Source organism: Periplaneta americana, chromosome 10 (genome assembly GCF_040183065.1).
Source record: "Periplaneta americana isolate PAMFEO1 chromosome 10, P.americana_PAMFEO1_priV1, whole genome shotgun sequence".
NCBI lineage: Eukaryota > Metazoa > Arthropoda > Insecta > Blattodea > Blattidae > Periplaneta > Periplaneta americana.
In genome coordinates, this window is record NC_091126.1 from 81,354,673 (window position 1) to 81,380,757 (window position 26,085).

Below are 26,085 nucleotides of genomic sequence, written 5' to 3' on the forward strand. Positions count from 1 at the left end.
ATTTTAATTAATATTTGAGGAGAAGAACGCGCTCCGGCGCCGGGAATCGAACCCGTGCCCTTGGTTCTACGTACCAAGCGGTCTGACCACTGAGCTACGCCGAATTCAATCCACAGCACCGGACGGAACTCTCCTCCTTCAATGTTTCCCTTTTGACCTGATTCCAAGTTAGGCATACAGTATATGTTGACGTTTTATGTCCAAGTCAACTGCCATTATACAGGGACATCATTTTATTTTTACTTCAATTTTTATTGTATCTGAGTTTTTGAATGTACTTCACTCCTACCCCTTCTACTAATGAAGTTCAACCGTCCTCCGCACAGATCCAAGACCGCATATACTGTCATAGTAGCCTTACGGTTATAGTAAACAGTACGTTCCAAAAATATGTTCGCGTTTTCCAGTGACGAAAGAGCTTTCAATATTGCATCATTTTCGCACAGGTACTGTCGTCCATTTGCCTACGTCGCATTCCGGTTTTCCCCACCTGCTTCTATTCGCCTCTCTGTAAAGGCTAATGGCTGGACTATCTTAGCTCTTTTCTGAGAACATTAATTTCTGTTAGGAATTGGACGTCTGCGTAATATTATAAATAACTTAAATAAAAGGGCCTCGTTAAGTAATTAACTGTCACGTGATTTCCCTCCTTTCTACGATCCTGCGACATAATCACTTGGACGGACAGAAGATAGCATGTCTGAGTAATTTTATCTTTTCGGATCGAGGAGAAGTGAAGATTGAATTTACAGTACGTGAGGTACTCTTTTACAGAGTAGGTAGAGAATTATTTCAACATGAGTTACTAGTACGAAGGACGAAACTGGTAATTAGAATTACACACATTAGAACTGAAGCCTGTATTGAAATGAACGGCCACCATTTTGAAAAATGTGTTTAAATATCCATATTATGATTATTTTTCAATTTAACTTCGTTCTCTATAATGTACGCTAATATGCTGTAGACAGTATAATATACACTGCATAATGAATACGTCCGCATGGACAGCTCAGTTCGTGAGTAAAAACACTCATTGTTAATACTGTACTGTATTTTGATTAAACAAAAACCTAATGAAAATTATCAAACTCAAAAGCGTGATGTTTCCTAGTTTACGTAAATGGATGAACTCCCTCCTATACCTAGTAAAGTGATTTGTTTGTATATTACGCCAGTATCATCGAACTCCAGTCGTAGAAGGGGTAGCAACCGTTGATCCAAAGGTATAGCCAGGTTAATATTAGAAATGTTAATAAAAATAAAATGATGTCCCTGTACAAGGGACGCACTCAGCTGAGTGACTTATTTGGCCGAGATTCCGCAGTTAAGTGCACAGTGATCTGTACAGAAATATGCACCACTATGAGGATATTAAAGATTTATTAATATGTCCTTAAATATTAACTGTCAATATTACAGATATTATTCTGTAGGACAAATTAACAAATCTTTAATATTCTCATAAATTTTAATTAATTTTTTAAATGTTGATTAATTCTAGGTATAATCACAAAAGTTTAGGCTGCTCTTATTGTAGTATTTACATAATTATTCTGAAATAATACAACTGCTTTTTCTCATCACATCACATCTCAGATGTGTATAAACGTACACTTCTGTGCAAAATGAATGGGCCGCCGACAATTTATAAGTTGCAGATACATAATACTGCGCATGCTGGTATCTTCAAAGTCCAGTTCATCTGGCGACACGTAATTAATCCATTTACATTTGCCGTATTTTGTTTGAGTCTGAAATATGTTATAAAATCCAATGAAGGGTTGATACTAGATACATCAGAACTTCTGAAGAGTGAAATAATAATAAAATTGTCCTACACAATGTAATGATTTCAATTATATTATATTCTATTCACGAACAGGCTCTATTGTCATTTAGATGTGACTCGAATGTTAAAAATGTATGATATCTCGTTTTAGTAGTTTATTCTCGTGTGACAAACGGCTATAATTGGGATAGTCGTTGAGCAATAATGATCTCTCCTCCGCTTCTCACTAATATCTGGATGGAGCGTCGACTTCAACGAAATTCATATAAATTATTATAGGGGAACGGAGAGTTGTACCGCTCAGAGGGCAATCGCGCTCATGCTAATATATCTGTTTGGTTTAAATTTTGAAGAGCTCAGGAGGTGATGCTATTTTGCGGACACTATACTAGGTGCATAGTAGTTGAACGGTTACCGGTGGAAAGCACATTTAGTTATTGTAAGCGAGAATATTTTTGTTAGTATTTTGTTATAAGAACACGCATATTTCAAACTGAAGGTATGTGAATAAATATCCTTTTACATTATTATCAATTAATATGTTTATGCTGGGGATAAAGTCAGCTTCACATTGATATATTTATAAACATCTGTAATAAGCTTCTTTCGTCGGTACATGTTAAGAATTTCAATGTTGCTACGGAGGGTTGTGGCGCTCAAGTGAGCGGTATTACCCTCCAGCTGAGGTTATTTCCTTGCAGAAAACAGTCCATTTAAGCCTATATTCTAACATTATTGTAATAAAATGTTATTTAAAGCATACAATATGTTAAATATTATTATGCTTTCTATTTTAATGACGTGCGATATCTCTATTCTATTATTAATTAACTTCGTAATTCGACTATTAACAGATGCCGAAAAAAAGAGAAAGGTGTACAAATAAGGCAGCATCGACAATGGAGACCATGAAAACAGCTTCTAGAGCAGTTTCTTCAGGAACATCAATTCGACAAGCATCTCGGCAATTCAATATCCCTTTCATCACACTTAAGGACAGAGTAAAAGAGGGGAAAACCTTATGCCCTCTCTTTAGGTGCAAAATGTGTTTTCAATGAGGAACAAGAAAATGAAACTGAAGAGTATGTTTTGACGATTTCTAGATTATACTTTGGTATTACAGTTTCCGAACTCAAAAAGATAGTTTTTGAATATGCAGAAACATATGAAATTAAAAACAACTTTTCCAGAGACAAAAGGGAACCTGGAAAAGATTGGTTTTACGGTTTCCTAAGACGGCATCCAAAATTGAGCTTAAGGAAACTTCAAGCAAAAGCGTTAACCGTATTCTGGCATTTAATAAGGATGAAATTCAACGTGTCTATATCAATCGTGAGTCACTGCTTTCAAAATTCAACTTTCCTGCCACAATATAGACTAGACGGAGGTCTCAACTGTCCATAATCCTTCGCGCATTATTGCATCTAAAGGGACGAAACAAGTTGGCGGCATTACCAGCTGGGAGAGGGGCAAGAATATTACAGTCTGCGGGACACTACATTCCCCCGAAATTTATCTTCCCGCGCCAATGAATGTCACCTTAGCTACAGTGTGATGGACCTGCAGGAGCACTGTACAAGTGCTCTAAAAATGGGTGGATGACGTCTGAAGTTTTCACAGTCTGGTTACAAAACTTTGCAAAGGTAACCAGTGCTTCCACCGATAACACTATTCTCCTTATAATGGACAACCACAGCAGTCACACATCACTTTCTTCATATTCCTTTTGGAAGGAGAAAGGCATCCACATCATTTCAATACCTCCCACAGATTGCAGCCCCTGGACCTCACCATCTGTGGACCATTAAAATCAGCGTTCAACAAAGAATGCGAAACTTTCTTAAAGACTCGTGCAGCTAAAAAAAAACTTCATACGACATTGCAAAGCTTTTCAATGAAGCATATGTTAGAGTTTCTTCTGTGGAAAAAGCGACCAATGGATTCAAAAGAAGTGGCATTTGGCCCTTGAACCGAAATGTTTAGTCAGATGAAGATTTTATGGCTGCAATGAATTTGAGCCCACCAGGTGAAGGTTCAGTTCTTTCATTGATTGACGACGAAAATCAGATTGAAGGAACAAGTCAGGAACTAGTATCAACCAGTGTGAAGCCAATATGTCACAAGAATTTACCCACAAGATCTTCTATACAGCCGACGACCTCTCAAGAAATTCCATCGCATCCTTCTGCATTAGGAACAAATCAAAATAGAAAATCAATACCAATAACCCAAATATCACCTATTCCTGGCCCCTCAAAAACCACCAATAAAAGAAGATCCTACAATACCAAACAGCATTCTGAGATATTTACAGCATCACCTGTGAAGGAAAAACTAGAAGTCTTAGAGAAGCGCAGAGCTGACAAACGTAAGACTAAGAAGTATGAAAAACCAAAATCAACCATTGCTCCTTTATCAAAGATCAGGGCAAAGAAAATTAAAAAACCAAAAAGAAAGTTATTCGAAAGTACATTAGAAGATGAACTGGATGAAGATGATTTGTGTGACGATGATGAATTAGACGACATTAATCCAAACACAGTTCTTCAGGAAGTGGAAGAGATTTGCGCTGTGTGTGGAGAATTCGGTCAAGATGGTGAAGTGTGGTTTCGGTGTATTGTATGTGCAAACTGGACACACAAGGAATGCAGTGGGGTTGATCGATCACATAATTATAAATGCGATCACTGCAACTAAATACGCGTGAATGTTATTTACTATGTTGAGCGCCATTGCCCTACAGTGTCGGGCAATACCGCTCATTACTCATTTTCATTATTTTCCTAATAGTTCCCTAAATATAATACTTTCTTAAGTAATACTATTTCAGATGTAAAGAAAACTAGTTCGTGTCTGCATTTTGTGAATAAAATATTAAGACTGACCATTGTTTTGAAAACAAATAATGGTTTTCCTTAAGTGAGCGCCAATACCCTTCTTTCCCCTACAGGGTGTTTCAAAAATACGGGGCATAATTTCAGGTATGTATTTCCCACATGTAGACAATCAAAATAGTTCATTACAACATGTGTCCGGAAATGCTTCATTTCCGAGTTATGGCCTTCACAACATTGAAATTCACCGGAACGTTTTTCTTTCCGCAGGTCGTTGTCATTACAGAAGATGTTCAAAATGTCCACCTCCTGCTTGAATACAGACCTCACATCGATGTCTCATTGACCTGCGAACACGATCCCAAACTCCAAGAGTATTGCGTATGTCCTCAGAACATGCCACGATTCGATTCCGAAGGGATTCCAAATCAGGCACCGGAGATGAATAAACCAATGATTTTAAATGACCCCACAAGTAGAAATCGAGAGGGTTCAGATCAGGTGAGCGTGGAGGTCAAGCAATTGGGCCACCTCTACCTATCCATCGATCAGGAAACCTTCGATCCAAGTACCGGCGAGCCGTACGACTGAAGTGTGCAGGAGCGCCATCATGCAAGAAGTGAATGTGTTGACGATTGATCAGTGGAGTGTCTTCTGAAACATGAGGTATGGTGTTTTCCTGGAAGTTTGTGTACGCCTGGCCCGTAAGTCTGTTTACAAGTACATGGGGTCCAACTAATCGATCACCAATGATACCGGCTCACATGTTGAGGGAGAACCGCACCTGGTGATGAGATGGAACAGTTGCACGTGGGTTTTCATACGCCCATACATGCTGATTGTGGAAATTTGTTATGCCATCTCGTGTGAACTGTGCTTCATCTGTAAATAATACTAAGGCAGGAAAGTTCGGATTTACTCCACACTGCTGCAAGAACCACTGACAGAACCTAACTCGTGCAGGGTAATCTGCTGGTGACAGGGCCTGTACACGTTGCAAATGATAAGGATACAATTGATACTCTTTCAACAGTCTCCAGACACTCGTATGAGGAACATTGACTTGCAACGCTACCTTTCGTGTGCTGATAGAAGGAGTCATATTCACAGCCTCCAGAATCTCCTCCTGTACTTCTGGAGTTGTAGATCTTGGTCGTCCCCTTCCCAAACCAGGAGAGTTAAATTTTACATACTCGCACAGACTGTAATGGAGACGTACAAATGTCTTCCGATCTGGACATTGTCGCTGTGGGTACCTCTCCTGGTACAAACGACGAGCCAGCGCAGCATTGCCGTCCGCCTTACCGTACATGAAGTGTATCTCTGCCAGCTCTTGATTTGAATTCATGTCGCACAGTCTAACGCCTACACAACACTGAATGTAACCTTCGCCTCGGAATGAACTGTCGTAGTGCTCTCTTAATGTCTCCTTTGACGGCAACGACCTGCGGAAAGAAAAACGTTCCGGTGAATTTCAATGTTGTGAAGGCCATAACTCGGAAATAAAGCATTTCCGGACACATTTTGTAATGAACTATTTTGATTGTCTACATGTGGGAAATACATACCTGAAATTATACCCCGTATTTTTGAAACACTCTGTATTGTATATGCTTTATCGTGCATAAATTCACTGAATATGAATGAAATCAATCCAATAGTTCAGGATAAATCGCTGTTAACTGTACACAGATGGACGGTACGCTGTAAGCCACTTCTTAGGCAACAGGGATGCTGAAATTTTAATCGATTTTGAATTGAATTTAAAAGGGGGAGGGCTATAACAGCCTTAGCACTGCGACCTGAAAGACCTATTGCGCAAAAAAAAAAAAGTATTCCATAGAAATATCTAAATCGATATTATGCAGCATTACAATACTTTCTATAATTTGTAGAAATGCAAATTTAAATATTAACCTCTTTAGCCACTTATTAAATTTACGTCCATCTCTGATGCGATATATGACAATGTGTTACTTCGGTTTTTTACGAAAATGCTTCCGCTCTGAGAAGTATCGAAGTGTTACGGAATTAAATTCCTAATTTTAATCGAATTAAATTCTTTGTAACATCCTGAATAAGAAAGTAAAATGATAGTTTTATTGTGATCGAAACATATTTGCTCTACGAAACGTAATTGGAGTGGTGGTCCCTTTAAATGCATCACTCAAGTTTCCAACCTTTCCTCATAACTACATTTTTATATAAATTACTTGGGTACAATTTTGACTGGAAGTTTTCATGTTAGAGAAATGAAAATTTGCACAATTAATTTCAGATAATTGGGGTATTCTCAGAGAGAATTATAAATTAATTTTATAGTACTCAAAGAAAAAAAAAATCTTCTGCTTTCCCTCTTTCATTCTTGGTTCGCGTGGTCGTTCAGTAATATTGATCACCCACTTGTCGTAACTCATATGTTTTCTCGTACCTTTTAAAGTTTCTCATTCATTCATTCATTCATTCATTCATTCATTCATTCATTCATTCATTCATTCATTCATTCATTCATTCGCTTTTAGTACTTGAATCCCCGCTCTTACAAGGAATTCTCTTTTTTATTTCACTGGAATCGGTAGTCTCCTGTCCACCGCTGTGGAGTAACGGTTAGCATGTGCAGGGTTCAAATCCTGGTTGGGGCAGGTTGACTGCTTGAAGTTTTTCCGGGGTTTTCCCTCTACCCATTAAGAGAAAATGCTGGGTAACTTTCGACGTTGGACCCTGGACTCATTTCGATGGCATTGTCACCTTCATCTCATTGAGACGCTAGATGACCATAGTTGTCTATAAAGCGTCGTAAAATAAACCAGTAAAAAAGTAGGCTCCTATTAATAGAGTAAAAGTAAATTTCTTGTTTAACGAGTTTCATACTAGATTTCGTCGTGTCAAAGGTGTCCAAATGCCGATTTTTCATCCTTGCTCAGGAATTCAAACAGGATTTTATCGAAACTGATGAACTGTTTGTTCTGGTAAATTGTACTGAAACCTATCCCACTGAGTACTGAATATAGCCAATATTATAGAGATTTATGGATGCGGAAATAAAATTTTAAGCTCCCTTATTATGTAAGTTTCGCTTATAACAAACTGTGCATATGCAGTAAGGAAGAGCTACTTGTGGACACTCGTGCGAAATTGTTGCCTACATACAGGTGGACTTCTATGAAGACTCACTCCAAATTTTAATTCCGGATCTGTACGTAATTTCGAATGAGTTTGTTGTTTCAATCAGATGAAGTGGGAGAAAGAACCTTTGCCGAAATAGTTGAGTGAAACCGCATCTTTTGTCACATTTTCTTCTTATTTTTGCATATATTCCCGTTTCTTTCCTATGAAAATTACCCCTAAAAGTCCTACCCCTGATTGTAATGCTTTTATCTAAGATGGAACTTTTGATATTAAGTCTGCTGTAAAAAAATCTGAAAGTTAGAATTTATAACACAGTTATACTACCGGTTGTTCTGTATGGTTTTGAAACTTTGTCTCTCACATTGAGAGAGGAGCAGAGATTAAGGGTATTTGAGAATAAAGTTCTTAGGAAAATATTTGGGGTTAACAAGCAACAGTGGCGTATACTGGTTAAAGGGTTTGGGCTACCGCTGACCCTATTATTACACAAAATATATCTAACAATTACTTTAAATTTAATTACTATGGTAAAACTAATAATACAAAATTATTACATTATGTTATATTATAAACTTTTTCTTTTGTAAATTCCTTGGGCTACCGCCGGTAGCCCGCAAAATACGCCCCTAACAAGCAAACGTTCTGATGGAAGAGATAAAAAATGTAAATATTTTTTTTCTTCCACCAAGTTAATAATGTCAAAAGAAGTGGTTATACAAATTTTGGCCATTTGACCACAATTACGAGGGCCGTAAAACATAAGTTCGCCAGGGGCCGTTAACAGAAAAGAAACACAATTTCATGGACAAATTTATTGGAAGATACACAGCAATTGTTGACCTATTTTTCAGCATATTTTCCATCGGAATTGAGACATTTCTCATATCATGGGATCGACAGAGAGAGGTGAAGACGCAGTTAAACGCTGGTTCCAATCTGATGCGGCTGACTTCTATGACACAAAAATTGATCCTATTGTATGACAAAGTCTCAATTCCAGTGGGGAATATGTTGAAAAATAGCGCAAAAATTGTTGAATCTGTTCCAATAAATATTTCCATGCAATTGTGCTTTTTTCTATAAACGGCCCCAGGGAAAATCACTTTCTGAACGGCCTTGTAATTGCGGTCGAATGGCCAAAAATTTGTATAAGCACTTCTTTTTACATTATTAACATGCAGGAAGAAAAAAGTTAACAATTTTATCTGCCCCCATCAGAACATATGCTTGTAAGAGGGATGAAGTTACAGGAGAATGGAGGAAGTTACACAACGCAGAACTGCATTGTATTCTTCACCTGACATAATTAGGAACATTAAATCCAGACATTTGAGATGGGCAGGGCATGAAGCACGTATGGGCGAAACCAAAAATGCATATGGAGTGTTAGTTGGGAGACCGGAAGGAAAAAGACCTTTGGGGAGGCCGAGACGTAGATGGGAGGATAATATTAAAATGGATTTGAGGGTGGTGGGATATGATGATAGAGAGTGGATTAATCTTGCACAGGATAGGGATCGATGGCGGGCTTATGTAAGGGCAGCAATGAACCTGCGGGTTGCTTAAAAGTCATTTGTAAGTAAGTATAGTCCGGATCAGCTTACTTCATACCCTGAGGGTGAAACCTAACCATTTTTCCCCCATTACTACAAATGCTAGTGGATTGTGGTGATTTTCTAGTTTGCAGGTTGAATTTCCTTTTGCCAACTTCGTTTCGAATTTCGATACTGACAAATACTACAAATGGTAGTGATTTTGTAACTAGTATGTTGGCAGCTGAGACAAAATATCGACAATATTTGTCGGTACTGGAGTTCCATGAAATTGAAATTATACTAGATTCCTGAGCCTGTTGCGCGTCTGGCCGCGAAACTAGGTGGCCCGGGTTCGAATCCCGGTCGGGGCAAGTTACCAGGTTGAGGTTTTTTCCGGGGTTTTCCCTCAACCCAATACGAGCAAATGCTGGGTAACTTACGGTGCTGGATCCCGGACTCATTTCACCGGCATTATCACCTTCATTTCTTTCAGACGCTAAATAACCTTGATGTTGATACAGCGTCGTAAAAAATAACCAATAAAAAATCCTGAGCCTGTTACTGGACGCTATTGAGATTTGAACACACTAATAATTATTTAATATCAGTATTAATATTAATACATAATAGTTATTTTGTGTGTTGCGTTGTGGTTATAATTCAAGACTATATTCAGGTAAGTTTTCGGAGGTAGTACTAATAATTTAATGTCGTCAAACAAAATACATTTTTAGGTTAGGTTTCGTAAGTCAATTGTTTAGTCAAATCAATGAATTTCGTAATGCCAGACAAAATATTTGACATGTTGATCCCTTCCTCGTACAGTTTGCCTAAGAAAATAGTTACAAATTATTGAATTATTTAGAATAACCTTCCAACATAAAGTACTGTAAGTAACAGTGGCGTAGCGTCAATGTAAGCTAAAAAAGCTTAGCTTCCCCAGTTAATAATAATTTCGTAATAAACCTGCAGTTTATGGACATAATTATTTATTAATTTTAATAGAATTTATATTTATGAGTTAAATATTGTGATGCGGCAGCTCAGGATGATTTGTGATGCAGCAGTAAACAAGAAGCCTGCACACACCAGCTTCCAAGCAGACTGGTTTCTTCTGTGTAATCCACCCCGCAGATTTTCCATCCCTTTCTAACTAAACTACCCTAGTCGCAAGGCTTGCAAGAAGCTAGCTTTAACATTTAAAATAAGTAGTTTCCGAGTTATCCCTTTTCATCAGTTGTGTTCACTTGAAGTGTTGGTGTGCATTGTGGCTGATATACGATAATAAATAATGAGCGAAATAACAGTTCCTGACACTAATTTACATGAATTTTTTTAGGACAATTGTATTATCAAGACTGACTTACGAACAAAAGTGTGATTTAAAAAAACAAATGACCGACTCCCTTGCTGTCAATGAAGGACACAACCAAAAGACAGACGCATACTTACGTAATGATACTAATATTGTGATTTCGCTAAGTATGACAGGGAGTAACCTAATGTTATACGTATACGTGTCTATTTGTTAAGAGATATGTGTAAACCGTGAAATCATATTTTACTACGTATCATTTGAGGTCATGCCTTATTGGTGTTACTTACGATGTTCCAACCAATCTTCGACTGCTGACTTGACATTGACTACTATTTATTTTAAGACTGTATTTTTGTAATACGTTTTCTCATATTGCATGAAAGACAACTTCAGTTAGCTTCCCCTGCTCAAAATTTCATGCTACGCCACTGATAAGTAAATAAGTCATTTAGTACGAAGGATCGTGTGATATCTGGTAACAGTTGGCAACATTGACAAGACTGCAATTTTTGCTGTTTGGGAACTGTTCTTATGTGACCCTCACTATAACCATTTTATACTCCTTTCACGGCAGTTTAAAATAACTCACTAACGAAAGAAAACCTTAACCACGTTTAAAATTGAGATATGATGCAAAACCTGACGTATGATACACGGTACATACGTAGAATCGGGAACAAAATTGAAACCTTTCGTTTCTTGGTGCACGTGTTTTTAACCCCCCTGGTTCATTGCCCTGCGAAATTGCATTGTGTAGTGGTTGGTCGAAGAAGTGGTGAATAGGCGGGCGAGAGGGTTTGGAGCGGACGCATGCGCCATATCGGCGAAATGTTGGAGAAAGCCACACGTGTACTCACTCTGAAGAGACTCCTACAAGAGACAGTACGAACTCCGACAGAGAAGTCATTAGGCATCTCCATGCAGTTCCCGGTGTAAGCTGTTTGCAACTCCAGGACACGTCTTTGATTCGTCTCGTAATCTTCACTTAAATTTGTAACGGCTGTCGGCAGATGGCAGGACGGGCGGGCAGGCCGTTAACATGATGGTCGGCCCGACCCGTTCCTTCTCCATTCCTGCCCCATCCCATTCACGAAACGTCACCATGCAATTAGGCGCGGGTGGATCATGTCATCTGGTGCTGGCGAGTGAACGGCTGTAGTGTGTGGTCTTGAGTTCGAATATGCCGAAAGTTATGTGGCAGCAGTATGACCGTGGTCGGTGAGCCCTAACTGACCCGCGGCGATGGCTTTCACCCTCCTCCGGCTCTGTCAGATGACGCTGCAATGGTGTCGCAATACCTTCGAGACAATGTAAGTCTGACTTAAACACTAGTTTATTACTAAGCCTACCATAAATATGTCACGAAAATACGGAACATTTTTACTACTGACGTTTTTCGTAACGAAATTGAAGTTAGAAATTATTGAAAAATGCATGGATTAAGATTGGTATAGGGGCGTTAACAAAAGAAGAACACTAATGCCTTTTAAACAGTGTTTAATCGCGTCAATTTATTGTCACTTGACAGAACTTTGCACTTATGATTTTTTCTAACAGACCCTTCAAAACATAGTTAATTCATGTTAGCTGATTTCAAAATCAAAATTTGAAAACATTTTTTATAAATAAAAAATCAACATTACTTTACGAATTAAACATCAGCTAGAGAAATTATTGATTTTTACTTTATGAAATTGATTAAAACGCTGAACTTTTGCATGTGGAAACAACAATTACAGGGACGCCAGACACCTACGCCTAAAAAGGGGATTGTACCATTCTTTACCGGATGTATAGTAAGGTTATAAATTACACTTCTTTTTCTAAGTCCCTTTTTACGATCGAGGGATTTTCGCGAAAACCTCTAAATTAGGTATGCTATAAATTTTTTCTATTTATGTAATCTCTTCTTCAAGCGGCACAAGGATTTGCAAAAGGAGAAAGTTCTACATTTATTTATTTGTAGCATTTAAACAACCCACAAAATCCATTATTGTGGACTGGCCTTGTACAAAAGGAATACTTGAGAGTTACTTTATAATTAAAATACTTGGAAACTTGAATCAATACCTTAATTCGCTTTCATTTCTTTTGTCAGAATCATGTGATATATAACTCTGTTTAATTTATTCCCAGCGATACAATGTTCACAAAATACCATTGTTTTTTTAATTAGTTACGTCTCTTGAAATCATCATTATACCTAGGTATGTCCAAATTCGTTAAATAAATTTTAAGAATATCACATTAATTACTGACGTGTTAGAGGAAATACGTAATTCTCACAAACGAACTCTTCCGATGTAGTACAAAGATGAAGTTCGGTAAAAATTTAAGAAATTTTCAAAAGAACTTGTACATCGACGGACCAGTTCAAAAGGCAAAAACTCAAAATTTAAAATTTTGAGAAACCTGAATTTTAAAGCTTTATGTTTCTGTGAAAAGTCCAATTAACACGCACTAATTTGAAACTTACAGCTTATATATAACCTCATTAACAGAATTTTGAGTAATTTCAAAGATTGTTTGATTTTTCACAGCACATAAAACTTCAAATTGCAGTTTCTCAAACCTTTAAATTTTGAGTTATTTCCCTTTTGAACTGAGATCTCAACATGAGTTTAAATTGTACGGAATACTGCACCATGAAGCTACAGGTGTCTAATGTTACACGTTAAAAATGAAGTTTCCAGATTTCAAACTGTAACTACAATTATATATCCTATTTTGTAAAATTGAATGTAAGAGCTTTAATGTATATTTTCTATGTGTGAGGATTAAAAACCGCATAAAACTGTCAACATCATACTTAGGGAACGGACTTATAGGTGCTAAAAAGAAAGATTTAGAAATTCATAAAATCCACTTTAGGACTTTCAGGAGTTTATGTACAATTAATAATTAATAAATTTTAGTACGCTCCAAATATTCCTTTTCAGGTGGAATTTATTTACGTACAAAGAACCGGTACTAACATTGAGTGCTTCTGAACTGAAGACTGAAATGTTATCAGAGGAAGAGTTTGACTGCTTATTGGTCAGTTTCATTTCTCACAATGGTGATACACTGACACGAAAAGCAATTTTAAGCTCTCGGCTATTCTGAACAAAATACTCTCCTTTGGTTCCAGGATATTAGGTAAAATCATCTTCTTTCCTCTTCTAAGACTAATAGGGGACGAACTTGCCACACCATTGCTTGTAAGATAATTTCTTCTTTTTCTTTTTTTTTTTTTACATTTTAAATTCCATTTTTGTAGTTTTTTTTACATTTTTTTGCATTTTTAATACCGATATTTTTATTTTAACAATACGAAAAATAATAAAAAGGCTCTTTTCAGACACAAATATAGCTTTTAGGCACTTATAGGTGTTCATAGTTCATTTAGGCATTTAAGATCATATAGAATAAACTCCAATCATAACTACAGGAACGTAGATACCGACACCAAAATACTACACATCCACCCAAGAAAACCAGAAACTTGATTCTCTAAAATAATATAAAATTTACAGACATACAAAAACACGTGTCTCGTGACCAGAATATTTTACGAAATGGAAATATAAATATTTGAAATTTATCTTTGAAGAGGTGGAAAAATTCAAATACCTGTGAGCAACAGTAACAAATATAAATTACTCTCTGGAGGAAATTAAACACAGAATATATATGGGAAATGCCTGTTATTATTCGGTTGAGAAGCTTTTATCATCGAGTCTGTTGTCAAAAAGTCTGAAAGTTAGAATTTATAAAACAGTTATATTACCGGTTGTTTTTTATGGTTGTGAAACTTGGACTCTCACTTTGAGAGAGGAACATAGGTTAGGGGTGTTTGAGAATAAGGTACTTAGGAAAATATTTGGGGCTAAGAGGGATGAAGTTACAGGAGAATGGAGAAAGTTACACAACACAGAACTGCACGCATTGTATTCGTCACCTGACATAATTATGAACATTAAATCCAGACGTTTGAGATGGGCAGGAATGCATATAGAGTGTTAGTTGGGAGGCCGGAGGGAGAAAGACCTTTGGGAGGCCGAGATGTAGATGGGAAGATAATATTAAAATGGATTTGAGGGAGGTGGGATATGATGATAGACACTGGATTAATCTTGCTAAGGATAGGGACCTATGGCGGGCTTATGTGGGGGCGGCAATGAACTTGCGGATTCTTTAAAAAGCCAGAAAGTAAGTAAGTAAGAATTTTAATAGGGTGGTTCTGAGTATATGAAACGTAGAGATATCTTAACATAATCTAGGACGTAGCAAGTAAAATAGCTATGGAACTAGAAATCCGTTTCCTAATCATAACCTACAGTGCTTTGACTTGAACATAAGAAATTAAAAAAAAAAAAATGAAATATTTATTACAATGGTTCTTTTCTTTATATTTAGCATGTTTAAATGTTCTGGTTACCTTTGTGTGCCAACTTACACTTATATATATATCTCACTCTCACTCACATTTTTATATAGGGTGAGCAGTAATTAATGCCGTTAATTTAGGGGGTTATTCTTTGAGATATTTCAAACAAAAGTTTAATACAGTTTTGCTTGTTACTGCTTCGTTTTCGAGATAGAAATTGTTTTATATGAAACATTTCATAGTGTGCTGTGGAAAATCCATTGATTGAATTCCCAATATGCTCAGTCAGTTAAAGAGAGCTATGTATTATGATAATTAATAATTGAAAGAATTTTAGTTTCGAGCTTTAAATGTGCAGAAATATGATCCGAACAAATGTAACTATAAAAATATTTTAACACAAAGACAACGCACAAACAAATACAACTTAACAGGTATTTACAAACTGTCATGCAATACTTGCAACGACTTTTACACTAGACAGACTGGAAGATCAATTCAAACACGTTAGAAGGAACACATCACAGCCATAAACAAACCGCACAACAATTCACAAATTACGCAGAACACATCACAAACTCCAATCATAACTACAGGAACGTAGATACCGACATCAACATACTACACATCCACCCAAGAAAACCAGAAACTTGATTCTCTAAAACAATATGAAATTTACAGACATACAAAAACACACTCACAACACATCCTGAACACTCAACTGAATTTCAAAACACACACCCTTCTCGACACAATCATGAACACATCCCACCACAACAGGGAACCGGAAAATAGCGCGGGACCACACTAGACTTCGGACAATGACGGACACCACGTCGAAACTAGTCAGCCAGGTATTTTTTATATCAACAAAGTATAGAAGTTCTAACTTAAATCAGTAACTATACAAGTGGTAAAATGTTGTATCTAACAATGAAGTAACTTTTTGTTCTCCAAAGGAATTTTTCAATGTTACATTTTGTTTGGATCAAATTTCTGCACATTTAAAGGACAAAACGAAAATTCTTTCAATCATATATTACCATAATACACTGCTCTCTTAATTTGACTGAGAATATTGGGAATTAAATCAATGGCTTTCTTGAAATGTTCTAAATAAAATAATTTTTATGTCGAAAAGGAAGCAAAAACGAGCAAAATGTTATTGAACTTTTTTTTTGTTTGAAATAGCCTATCTCAAAGAATAATCCCCTGAAATTAATGATATTACTTGCGGTTCACTCTGTATATTTGAAATGTCTTTCTTGCAGTCGTTTCACTCGTATCATTCCTGAAAAAGATTTTGATTCTCATAATCTATTTCCTTCCCGGTGAAGTTTATTAAAGTACATTTTTAGAAGCCCGTCAATTGTTATTCTTTCCGCATAACTGTGTATTCTGTTAAGTTTTCATAACATCTACATGAAATTTCTTTCAATTAAAAAATGTATTTAAAAACGTAGCTTCCCTAGTAATCTCCGCTGATCAATGTCCATTTTCGTGGAACAAAATCTTTATTCTGTCTTTACCTTCAAATGCTTCGTTTCTTCCTCATGTACAGACCGATTATTTAGTCCTTACAGCTCAGCGACGCGAAAGAGGGGAAGTAATAGGAGGAGTGGGGAGAGTTCCGGAGTAGAGATAGGGCGAGCGGTCGGTAAAGGCAAGCGAGTGAGTAACCCAACACCCCTTGGCGTAAGTAAATGGACTCGCCTGTCCCACGAGCACATCTCCGGCGATTGTCAGGACTTAATAATCATACTGTACGAGAATATTTTCGGACTGTTTTATTGCAAATATTAATCTGTAAGTTTACGAACGTCCAATTTTAGGAGTGTATGTCCTCCAGTTTGACAAAAATTGGTCTTTCTCTTTTCAAGGAAAAAGTCCAAATTTTAGACTCTCGCACAGCGGTGACCAAAGCAGGTGTCGTGATTACATCCCGTAATCAGACATTCAAACGGGTACGAGGAGTTTCCTGTACATTGCTGTTTTTTTCATTCACGTACTGAAGGCAAGCAGCGGCGGTATCATGTCGCTCTATAAACTCTGCCTCTGCAAGCAGTAAGAGGTGGTTTCGTGAAGAATGAGAAGGAGAACATTTTTTATTGTTCTGTCGGGCAAAATGTAATATGTTTACTTTGCTCAGTGGTTCAATTAGGAGTATATAGAAACATTAATTGCGACGTTGAATAATGTATTATTATTATTATTATTATTATTATTATTATTATTATTATTATTGACCGCTAAGTATGCGTTTCTATAATTCTTCTGTACGTGCATGAATATTAATATTTTTAGATCTTGTCCCTAGAAGGATAAAATTGTTAAGTTTTTTGTTAATTTTAATCTAATTAATCTTTAGATGAGGGTAACTATTTATTACTTATTCATTTAATAATAATATTGTGGAAAAATTGATTCAATATTATGTGCCAACAAAATGTTAAACGCCAGGAATTGACGAAAGTCGTAAATCATAGCCAGGAAGAGAAATATGAGATAAATAAATGTAAGAAAGTCGGCTACCTAATGGGGTTTGAAATATCTCGTGCTCTAAAGCTTTTTAATAGAGCAGAATTTCTCGAAAGAGTAATGATTAAAATAGCTTAAATAACCTGTTCATAAGGAGTTTTTAATTTTATAAATACTACGAATTTCTCGACCAATTATGGAGAGAAGAATTTAGAAAATTTCTGATTATATTCAAGAGGATGTTAAAAAAAGAAGCAAGAAAAATCGTATATTATTCACTGGCTCTTGATGACAGCAGTGACATTACTGATAGCCTACAGCAAAGCTTGAGATTTTTATCCGCGGGATCGATCAAGATGTTAGTGCAAGAACCACCACTGGTTGTAGTTCTCATGCCAAGTATCTTTCCTCAGTCTTCTTACTTCATAGGCTGTCTGTCGCATGTAATCTCTGCAGTTCGAGTTTTGGTCACCGCTGCTCTAGCAGCTTACGAATTGTAACAAAGCTTCCGCTCAGTATAATTTTGTTAACGAATCATCTACACAAAGGAATAATCTTCCATTGAAGTAGCTGCATTTTCTCCCGGCGAAAATTTGTGTCTTTTTTTCAAAAGGAAACAACTTTATTACAGAACAGAGCTCCTATAGGGAGAACACGTTACCTTATTCTTTAAGTAAAGTAAAATGTTCCACAGTTAAACTCTGTGCTCTTATTCGTGCGACAAGGTGGGACTTCTGTTTCTACTGTACACTTTCATATACAGCTAAATTAAATTAATATTTTCATCTTATACTTCGTTCCAAATTCTGACAGGAGACTTAAACATTGCCGCCAGAGGAGGAGAGTAGTATAATTGCTATTCAACCAATGGCAGAGGCCGCAATCCACACTTATCTTGAAAATGGGCAATCTGAAGCGTTGTGCTGTAAATATTTGGACTTTGTATGATTATTAATCACATACATACTTACAACCAATATTTGAACCACAATTTTTGCATACATTCAAGTGATTATTAGTCCAATATTTTGTATTTGTACAGTTATTTCATGTAACTCTGCTTTAACTCATCGTCTTCACATTCGCATTTACTATGTATTTTATCAAATCTTATTGTTTGTTCCATATTATTCTTGTCTCTATGCTCACAGTACCACTATAAAATATTTTTAGACCTCATGATGCCATTAATTGGCGAAAGCGTTTGTCACGTTTTAATTGCATAAATGACCTAATGTAATTTATTTGTATCATTTTTAGGTTGAATAATACAGTTATTTGAAGGATTTCTACTTTTATTTTATTTATGTGCTAAATTTTCGGACCAATATGTCTTTTAAGTTTTATTAAATAAGTTAACCAAAATATTTATATTTTTCCCATTTTACAAATATATCCCAGTATTCTCCTGATAGCCACCGGCGTAGCTCTGTCGGCTAAGGTGCTTGTCTGCCGATCCGGAGTTGCGTTCGGGCGCGGGTTCGATTCCCGCTAGGGCTGATTACCTGGTTGTGTTTTTCCGAGGTTTTCCCCAACCGTAAGGCAAATGTCAGATAATCTATGGTGAATCCTCGGCCTCATTTTGCCAAATGTTATCTCGCTGTCATCAATCCCATCGATGCTAAATAACCTCGTAGTTGATACAGCGTCGTTAAGTAACCAATTAAAAAATATTCTCCTGGTAGACTACCGTCTAATGCGACAGTTCCCCTATTATTTAAGTTCTTAATCTGTTTACAAACTTATGTCTCTGTAATATTGCTACTGTCCCTCTGAGTGGTTTGGTCGCATGCCACCTGTTTCTGCTGAGTCCTCTGTAAAGGCTAGTGGATGGGCTGTTAGGCTCTTTGCTGGAAATATTTTCCGTACGAAATGGGAAGTATATGTGATATTATACGACTGTATAAAATAATGTGACAGCGACGTGAGATTCGAACTCACGACCAGCGTCCCGCAAGAAAGCAGATCGCGCGGGGACGGCGCGTGGCGGAGAGAAGTAAGGGGGAAGGGCCTACGCGGCGAGAGAGTGGAGAGGGAGTTTGCGCGCGCATCTTCTGCTTGCCTAGAGAGGCCGAGAAATCCGTCGAAGTGGAAGACTCGCGAATTCGAACTTTCGAGGCTACGTCGCTGTGGTTATAAATTACGGTCGCGAAGGAACGACAGTAGTTTTCAGTTATTCAGTCAGTGAGTAAGCCAGAGCAAGCAAGCCAGACTTGTGTGCCGGAGTTCGACTCGAGTGTGCGTCCGCATCTGCGTTAGCATCATAAGGCCTGAGTTCGAGTGCAGTGGACCGCAGTTGGAGGGACCTGAGTTCGAGTGCAGTGGACTGCAATTGGAGGGACCTGAGTTCGAGTGCAGTGGACCGCAGTTGGAGGGACCTGAGTTAGAGTACAGTGAACTGTCTCTGAAGGTGTGTGGATCGAGATACTGTGAACTCGAGTGACTGAGATAGAAGAACTGTGAACTGAGAACTGATAGTTCTGATTTGTAAATAGTGCTTTGTAAATATTAGTTAAGATTAACAGTTCATTGTTGTTCGTACTAGTCCAAGTAAATTGTCATTGTCATCAGTGGAGTGCTATAACGAATACTGTGTTGAGTGAAAATCCAATTGTTGACGAGAGCGTTTAAGGCGAATTGTAGAAAGGAATTATTGTTGTGACGAATAAATTACATTGTTGTTACTAATAAAATTCACAATAATATAAAGAAATGGTTCCCGTTAAGAAACTGTCACGTGATTTCTCCCGTTTCGACGACCCTGCGACATAACCACTCGGACAGACTGTGTCTAATATATCTGTGTTGTGTATTTAATAATTACTTATATTGCACACTTAATCTATGAAGATATCCATATCACTATTTGTTCGATAAAATCCTTCAAGGAACAATTCCTAATCTGCTGAACTGATGTTTCCTAACTGCAATTTTTTTTACCATACTCCTAATAGATGGCCATAATTTCTTCCATTCATTCTGTTGTAGCCTGGAAGTTTTGTTATTTCTAGTGTTTTTGCTCTTGCCATTTACTTTCAATTTTATCTAACAGTTCTAAATAGCGTTTCGTTTCTATTAAATATCTGTTCCTCTTTTCAACACAATCCTTGTACTGTATTAAATATGAAATACTTTTTTTTTTTTTTTTTTTTTTCATTATTGCACACCATAAATTATACCTACCTTTAAAACCACTTTTAGGGTCTTTTTTTTTTTTTTGCACAATTTAGTGTATCACAACGCACACTATATACTCGTCGGCCTACTGGTGAAACATATTAAGTCGAAGATCAGTGTTTTCAGATAGAGGTGATTTTATAATTCCTTGATCTGTACAATATATTTACCGCTATAGTTACGAACATTTTAACAAATATTCTTTGAAAGTATCACCATACTTTATATACAATATTAGTTATAATTTGTAGGAGAAAATCATCATTTTTTATTACTGTGTGGTACTTATACCAAATTAATGGGGGATGGTGATGACTTAACTGATAGTGGATATTTGGTGTGTTTTACCTGACTATTTTAGGGAGTGGATAACTAATTTCAGCAGTTGCTCTTGACTCTTCTGTGTAATGAAAACGGAAATGTCAAATGTTTTACGGACATTTTATCCCAATGTAGAGTGTACGACATGCTCAGAATTAACAACATTGCCTAATACAATGACATAATTGAAATGATTGCCTTGAAAACTATTATACAGGGACATCATTTTATTTTTACTAACATTTCTAACATTAACCTGGCTATAACTTTTGATTAGCGGCTGAGAACCGGAAACACCCTTTGCTACCCCCTTCGATGATACTGACGTAAATTACATACAAATCACTTAACTAGGTATAGGAGGGAAGAAAATCAGTACGTAAACTAGGAAATACCGCGATTTCGAGTTTGATAATTTTCATTAGATTTTTGTTTAATCAAAAGACAGTACTATATTAACAATAAATGCTCTCTCAGGAACTGAACTAGATAGATAGATAGATAGCTTTATTGATATTGTTCACAAAAGTACAAAACTTAATAATTTAACAAAAGATCTGTATACAAATGTAGTTCTACATAATAAATATACAATTTCCTAAACTAATTAATCTATCGCAAATCTCAATAATTTATTGGTTCAAACTTGCACTTACGTCTTGTTTTAGTGCATGTTTAAACCAATCGTGATAACCCTTAAGACTTTAAACCTTAATTATTTGCTCCTTTTCAAAAATCTAATTGTAATATTTAGGTCTTATTTTACATAATAATTTATTATTCTAATTAGATGATCAGATGTCGACATACTGTAAGTCATGAACCTGAAATAGCTGAATCGGTACATTCCATATGTAGGTTAATCTTTCTTTCTTGCAATATTTTCATGTCAGCAGAAACGTTTGCGTAACTTCTACGAAGACTGCCGCATGCCTGCTTAAAAACAAGCTTGACAAATTGCTTACATAATCAACCTCAATTTAGTTTCATCATTATGTCGCATGTACTCATTATCGATTCATTTCTATTATGATTTCTATTATGATCTAATAAATTTATTATAATTGCATTCTTATTGAAATTAAAATATATTAGTTAACCAATTTATAAAGTCAAATTTTCTTCTGAACTTTTACTAATTAATATAACTATCGGAATACCTTAATAACTACCTTAGTTCTCTATTTTCAATTTTTTTTATTATTATTTAAAAAAAAACCTTGACGTAATTCTATCTTATTTTCAAAACCTGTCTTCTTACCTTATTTAATTAATAATAAGTTTTTCTGATTTTAGGAAAATTTAATCTTTGCTGATGCCTATCTCTTAGTAGGTAGTTTCGTTCAGTATCTATAGTTTTGATGGAACTGAACTATCCATTCGGACGTATTTATTACGCAGTGTATATTATACTGTCTACAGCACATTAGCGTACAATGTAGTGAATTAAGTTAAATTAAAAAAAATAATAATATGGATACTTAACCACATTTTCGAAAAAGGTGGCCGTTCATTTCGGTACAGGCTTCAGTTCTTTTGTGCATACTGCCGCACTATAGACTATTGCACAGAATTCCAACTACCAGTTTCGTCCTTTGTACTAGTAACTAATGTTGAAATAATTCTGTACCTACTCTATAAAAGAGTACCTTACGTACTGTAAATTCAATCTTCACTTCTGCCCGATTCGAAAAGGTAAAATAAATTACTCAGACTTGCTATCTATTGTCCGTCCAAGTGGTTTTGTCATAGGGTCGTAGAAAGGGGGGGAAATCACGTGATAGCTAATTAACGAGACCCTTTTATTTAACTTATTTTAAACAGTTGTATAATATTATGTAGACGTCCAATTCCTAACATAAATGATTTTTTTCAGAAAGGAGCTAAGACAGCCCAGGCACTAGCCTTTACAGAGGGGCGAGCAGAAGCGGGTAGGGGAAACCGGGATGCGACCTAGGCAAACGGAGGACAGTACCTGTGCGAAAATATGATTCAATATTGAAAGCTCTTTCGTCACTGGGAAACGCGAACATATTTCTGGAACGTACTACACTCGCCAACTCAGTACTCTTTAATAAGAGACTTTGACTGCATACGCGGCCTTGGTTGTGTGTGGAGTACGGTTGGAAGTTTTCTTAGTATAGTGGGTGGGAGTGAAGTACATTCAAAAACTCAGATACAACAAAACTCAAAGTAAAAATAAAATGATGTCCCTATAGAATCGATAATTTATCGACAGTGAATAAGCTTCTCTTTCCAGACAAATTGCTAATAGGAAAGATTTAAGCAAATTACATGTTATTTGAATTATTTAGTTTGGAAAACAAAATAACATATTTTATACTATTATTGATGATACAGAAAAAAAGACTCAAAAAAAGAAAAAAAAACACCAAATAGGATGAAGTAATAATATTCATTCATGATTGACATTTGTATCAGAAATAAAGTTTTGTTTTTATATATGTGTAATTCTAACGGTGAAAATATTGTTAATCAAATAATTTTTTATTTATTTTTTTTTCATAAGTGTATATTATTTTTGGGAGTGTTTTTTGTAAGTAATTTTATGAGGTTGTTATTGATACGCTGATAAATTATTTGTAGTGAAGAATGGTATCAATTAATCTCTATAACTAAAAGCCCTTTGCGGAAGTAGTTTCAAGAATAAATTTGCAATGCACTGGAACTAAATGATAGCTGTGAGCTTATTTATTTTTGATTGACAATAATATTTTTTACATTTTGCAAATCAAAGTAAAAATGTAATCGTGTTTTCAATTAAAGTTTATTTCAGTTCTTTTTATTGACATATTTCGTGGCTTCAGTGCATACCGCAATTATTTATTCTAGTTTCATATTCGAATCTAAGAAAGCCCATTCTTCTATGCTGAATGGAACACTTCCTGAAGGTAAACTTTTGTATCAGAAATAAAGTTTTGAAGGAATAATTTTCAGGTCACTGAATAAAATCAAATCATGCTTCTTTGCAGTCGAGATCGCAAGAGGTTTTGAATAGACTTTAGGAATTGTGATTTCTTAGCTTTTATTGTCCCTCTAAGCTCTGCAACGAACATTTTATTACACTCTGATGAATAATCATACCTGTATTCGATTACACCTGACGTCTCTGTTCTGCAGAAATGCCCCAGAGAATAACCTGCATATTGCAAAATTATCGACTTTTTGTTTCCAAAGCCATGTAATAGCCAGGGTTGCGGAGATTTTTTATGCTTTAACTGTACGTAATAAAAACCTGATTAGTTCACAGAATTCTAAGAATAATAACCCATAGACAATGAACTTTAATGGATCTTGAATCTTGTAATTTGCTCCTCTGTAAAAACAGTAATCATAATACATATCAGGGTTTTCCTCTGTACACTTTATTAATCTTAAAAAATTTAATTAAAATTGTATTAATATACCTATTAATTTGAGAAAAATTCATTCCGGTACCGGGAATCGAACCCGGGACCTCTCAGCTCCCGGTGCCGGAATAAATTTTTATCAAATTAATAGGTATCTACATATTGACTTACTTACATATTTAATTACTTACTGGCTTTTAAGGAACCCGGAGGTTCATTGCCGCCCTCGCATAAGCCCGCCATTGGTTCCTATCCTGAGCAAAATTAATCCAGTCTCTACCATCATATCCCACCTTCCTCAAATCCATTTTAATATTATCTTCCCATCTACGTCTCGGCCTCCCCAAAATGTCTTTTTCCATCCGGCCTCCCAACTAACACTCTATATGAATTTCTGGATTCGCCCATACGTGCTACATGCCCTGCCCATCTCAAACATCTGGATTTAATGTTTATAATTATGTCAGGTGAAGAATACAATGCGTGCAGTTCTGTGTTGTATGAATTTCTCCATTCTCCTGTAACTTCATCTCTCTTAGCCCCAAATACTTTCCTAAGAGCCTTATTCTCAATCACCCTTAACCTCTGTTCCTCTCTCAAAGTGAGAATCCAAGTTTCACAACCATAAAGAACAACCGGTAATATAACTGTTTTATGAATTCTAACTTTCAGATTTTTTGACGGCAGACTGGAAGTTAAGAGCTTCGCAACCGAATAACAGGCATGGCCCATATTTATTCTGTGTTTAATTTCCTTCCTAGTATAATTTATATTTGTTACTGTTGCTCCCAGGTATTTGAATTTTTCCACCTCATCAAAGGATAAATTTCCAATTTTTATATTTCCATTTCGTACAATATTCTGGTCACTAGAGACAATCATATACTTTGTCTTTTCCGGATTTACTTCCAAACCTCTCTCTTTACTTGCTTCAAGTAAAATTTCCTTATTTTCCCTAATCATTTGTGAATTTTCTCCTAACATAATCACGTCATCCGCATAGACAAGCAATCCACATGTTGACTACTAACATAGAATAGTAGCCTTGATTATTCATGAGGATGGCTATACTTCATATATGAACATATGTATATATTGTATTAATATTTTATTCAGTCTATAAGTTATCTATTTAAATTCTATTATATGTATCTAATGCCTACCCACTTCACTTGCGTGATTCGGTTTCCGCATATTGTGAATAGATGGCAGGACTCTGACCCATTTTCAATATGTATACCACTTCAGTGGACCACGCTGTACATGATGTATATGTGTGAAGAGTTACGTAGTGGCGTGAGTGTATGTGTAGTGTAGAGAATGGTGAGGATGATGATGGTAAGGAAGGGAGAAGGGGAAACCCGGTGCCGGCGCGTATACTACTCCTGCCGAATAGCACCAAGGGGGCCGCCAGGCTTAACGTCCCCATCCGACGGACGAATTAATGTCAACAATGACATATGCCTTCTCTTCATATGCACTGCGGAGAGATTTGGGATTTAACTCAGGTATATTGATGCACAATTTAGTGATTAGAATTTGTGCACTCCCACCTCTCCTAGTCCCGAGGTAGAATTTTACATGAACATTTCTGACCCCGCCGAGAATCGAACCGGGGCCGGGTGGCCCCGAGGTAGACCCGTCACCACAGAGTTAACTCGGCGGACTTTCTATTATAAGTTTATTCAAGCGTTTGACACAAATATAAATGTATGGAGAACGAACGTTTTCCCTGTTGCGGCATCATTGGGTCCTATTATA

At 36.3% G+C, this 26,085-nt stretch overlaps 1 protein-coding gene across 3 annotated transcripts in view; it reads left to right on the top strand.

Moving 5' to 3' along the window:
* The window catches only part of LOC138707830 (serine-rich adhesin for platelets-like), a 1,123,723-nt gene that overhangs the window by 371,905 nt on the left and 725,733 nt on the right, over nt 1-26,085 (top strand). The window contains exon 1 of one of the 3 annotated variants that reach the window (XM_069837795.1): nt 11,488-11,918. The exons of the other annotated variants lie outside the window; for them this stretch is intronic. Within the exon in view, the coding sequence (XP_069693896.1) occupies nt 11,851-11,918 (68 nt within the window). The 5' untranslated portion in view covers nt 11,488-11,850. Of the gene's footprint in view, nt 1-11,487; nt 11,919-26,085 lie in introns of those variants that run through there. 3 annotated transcript variants of the gene reach the window in all.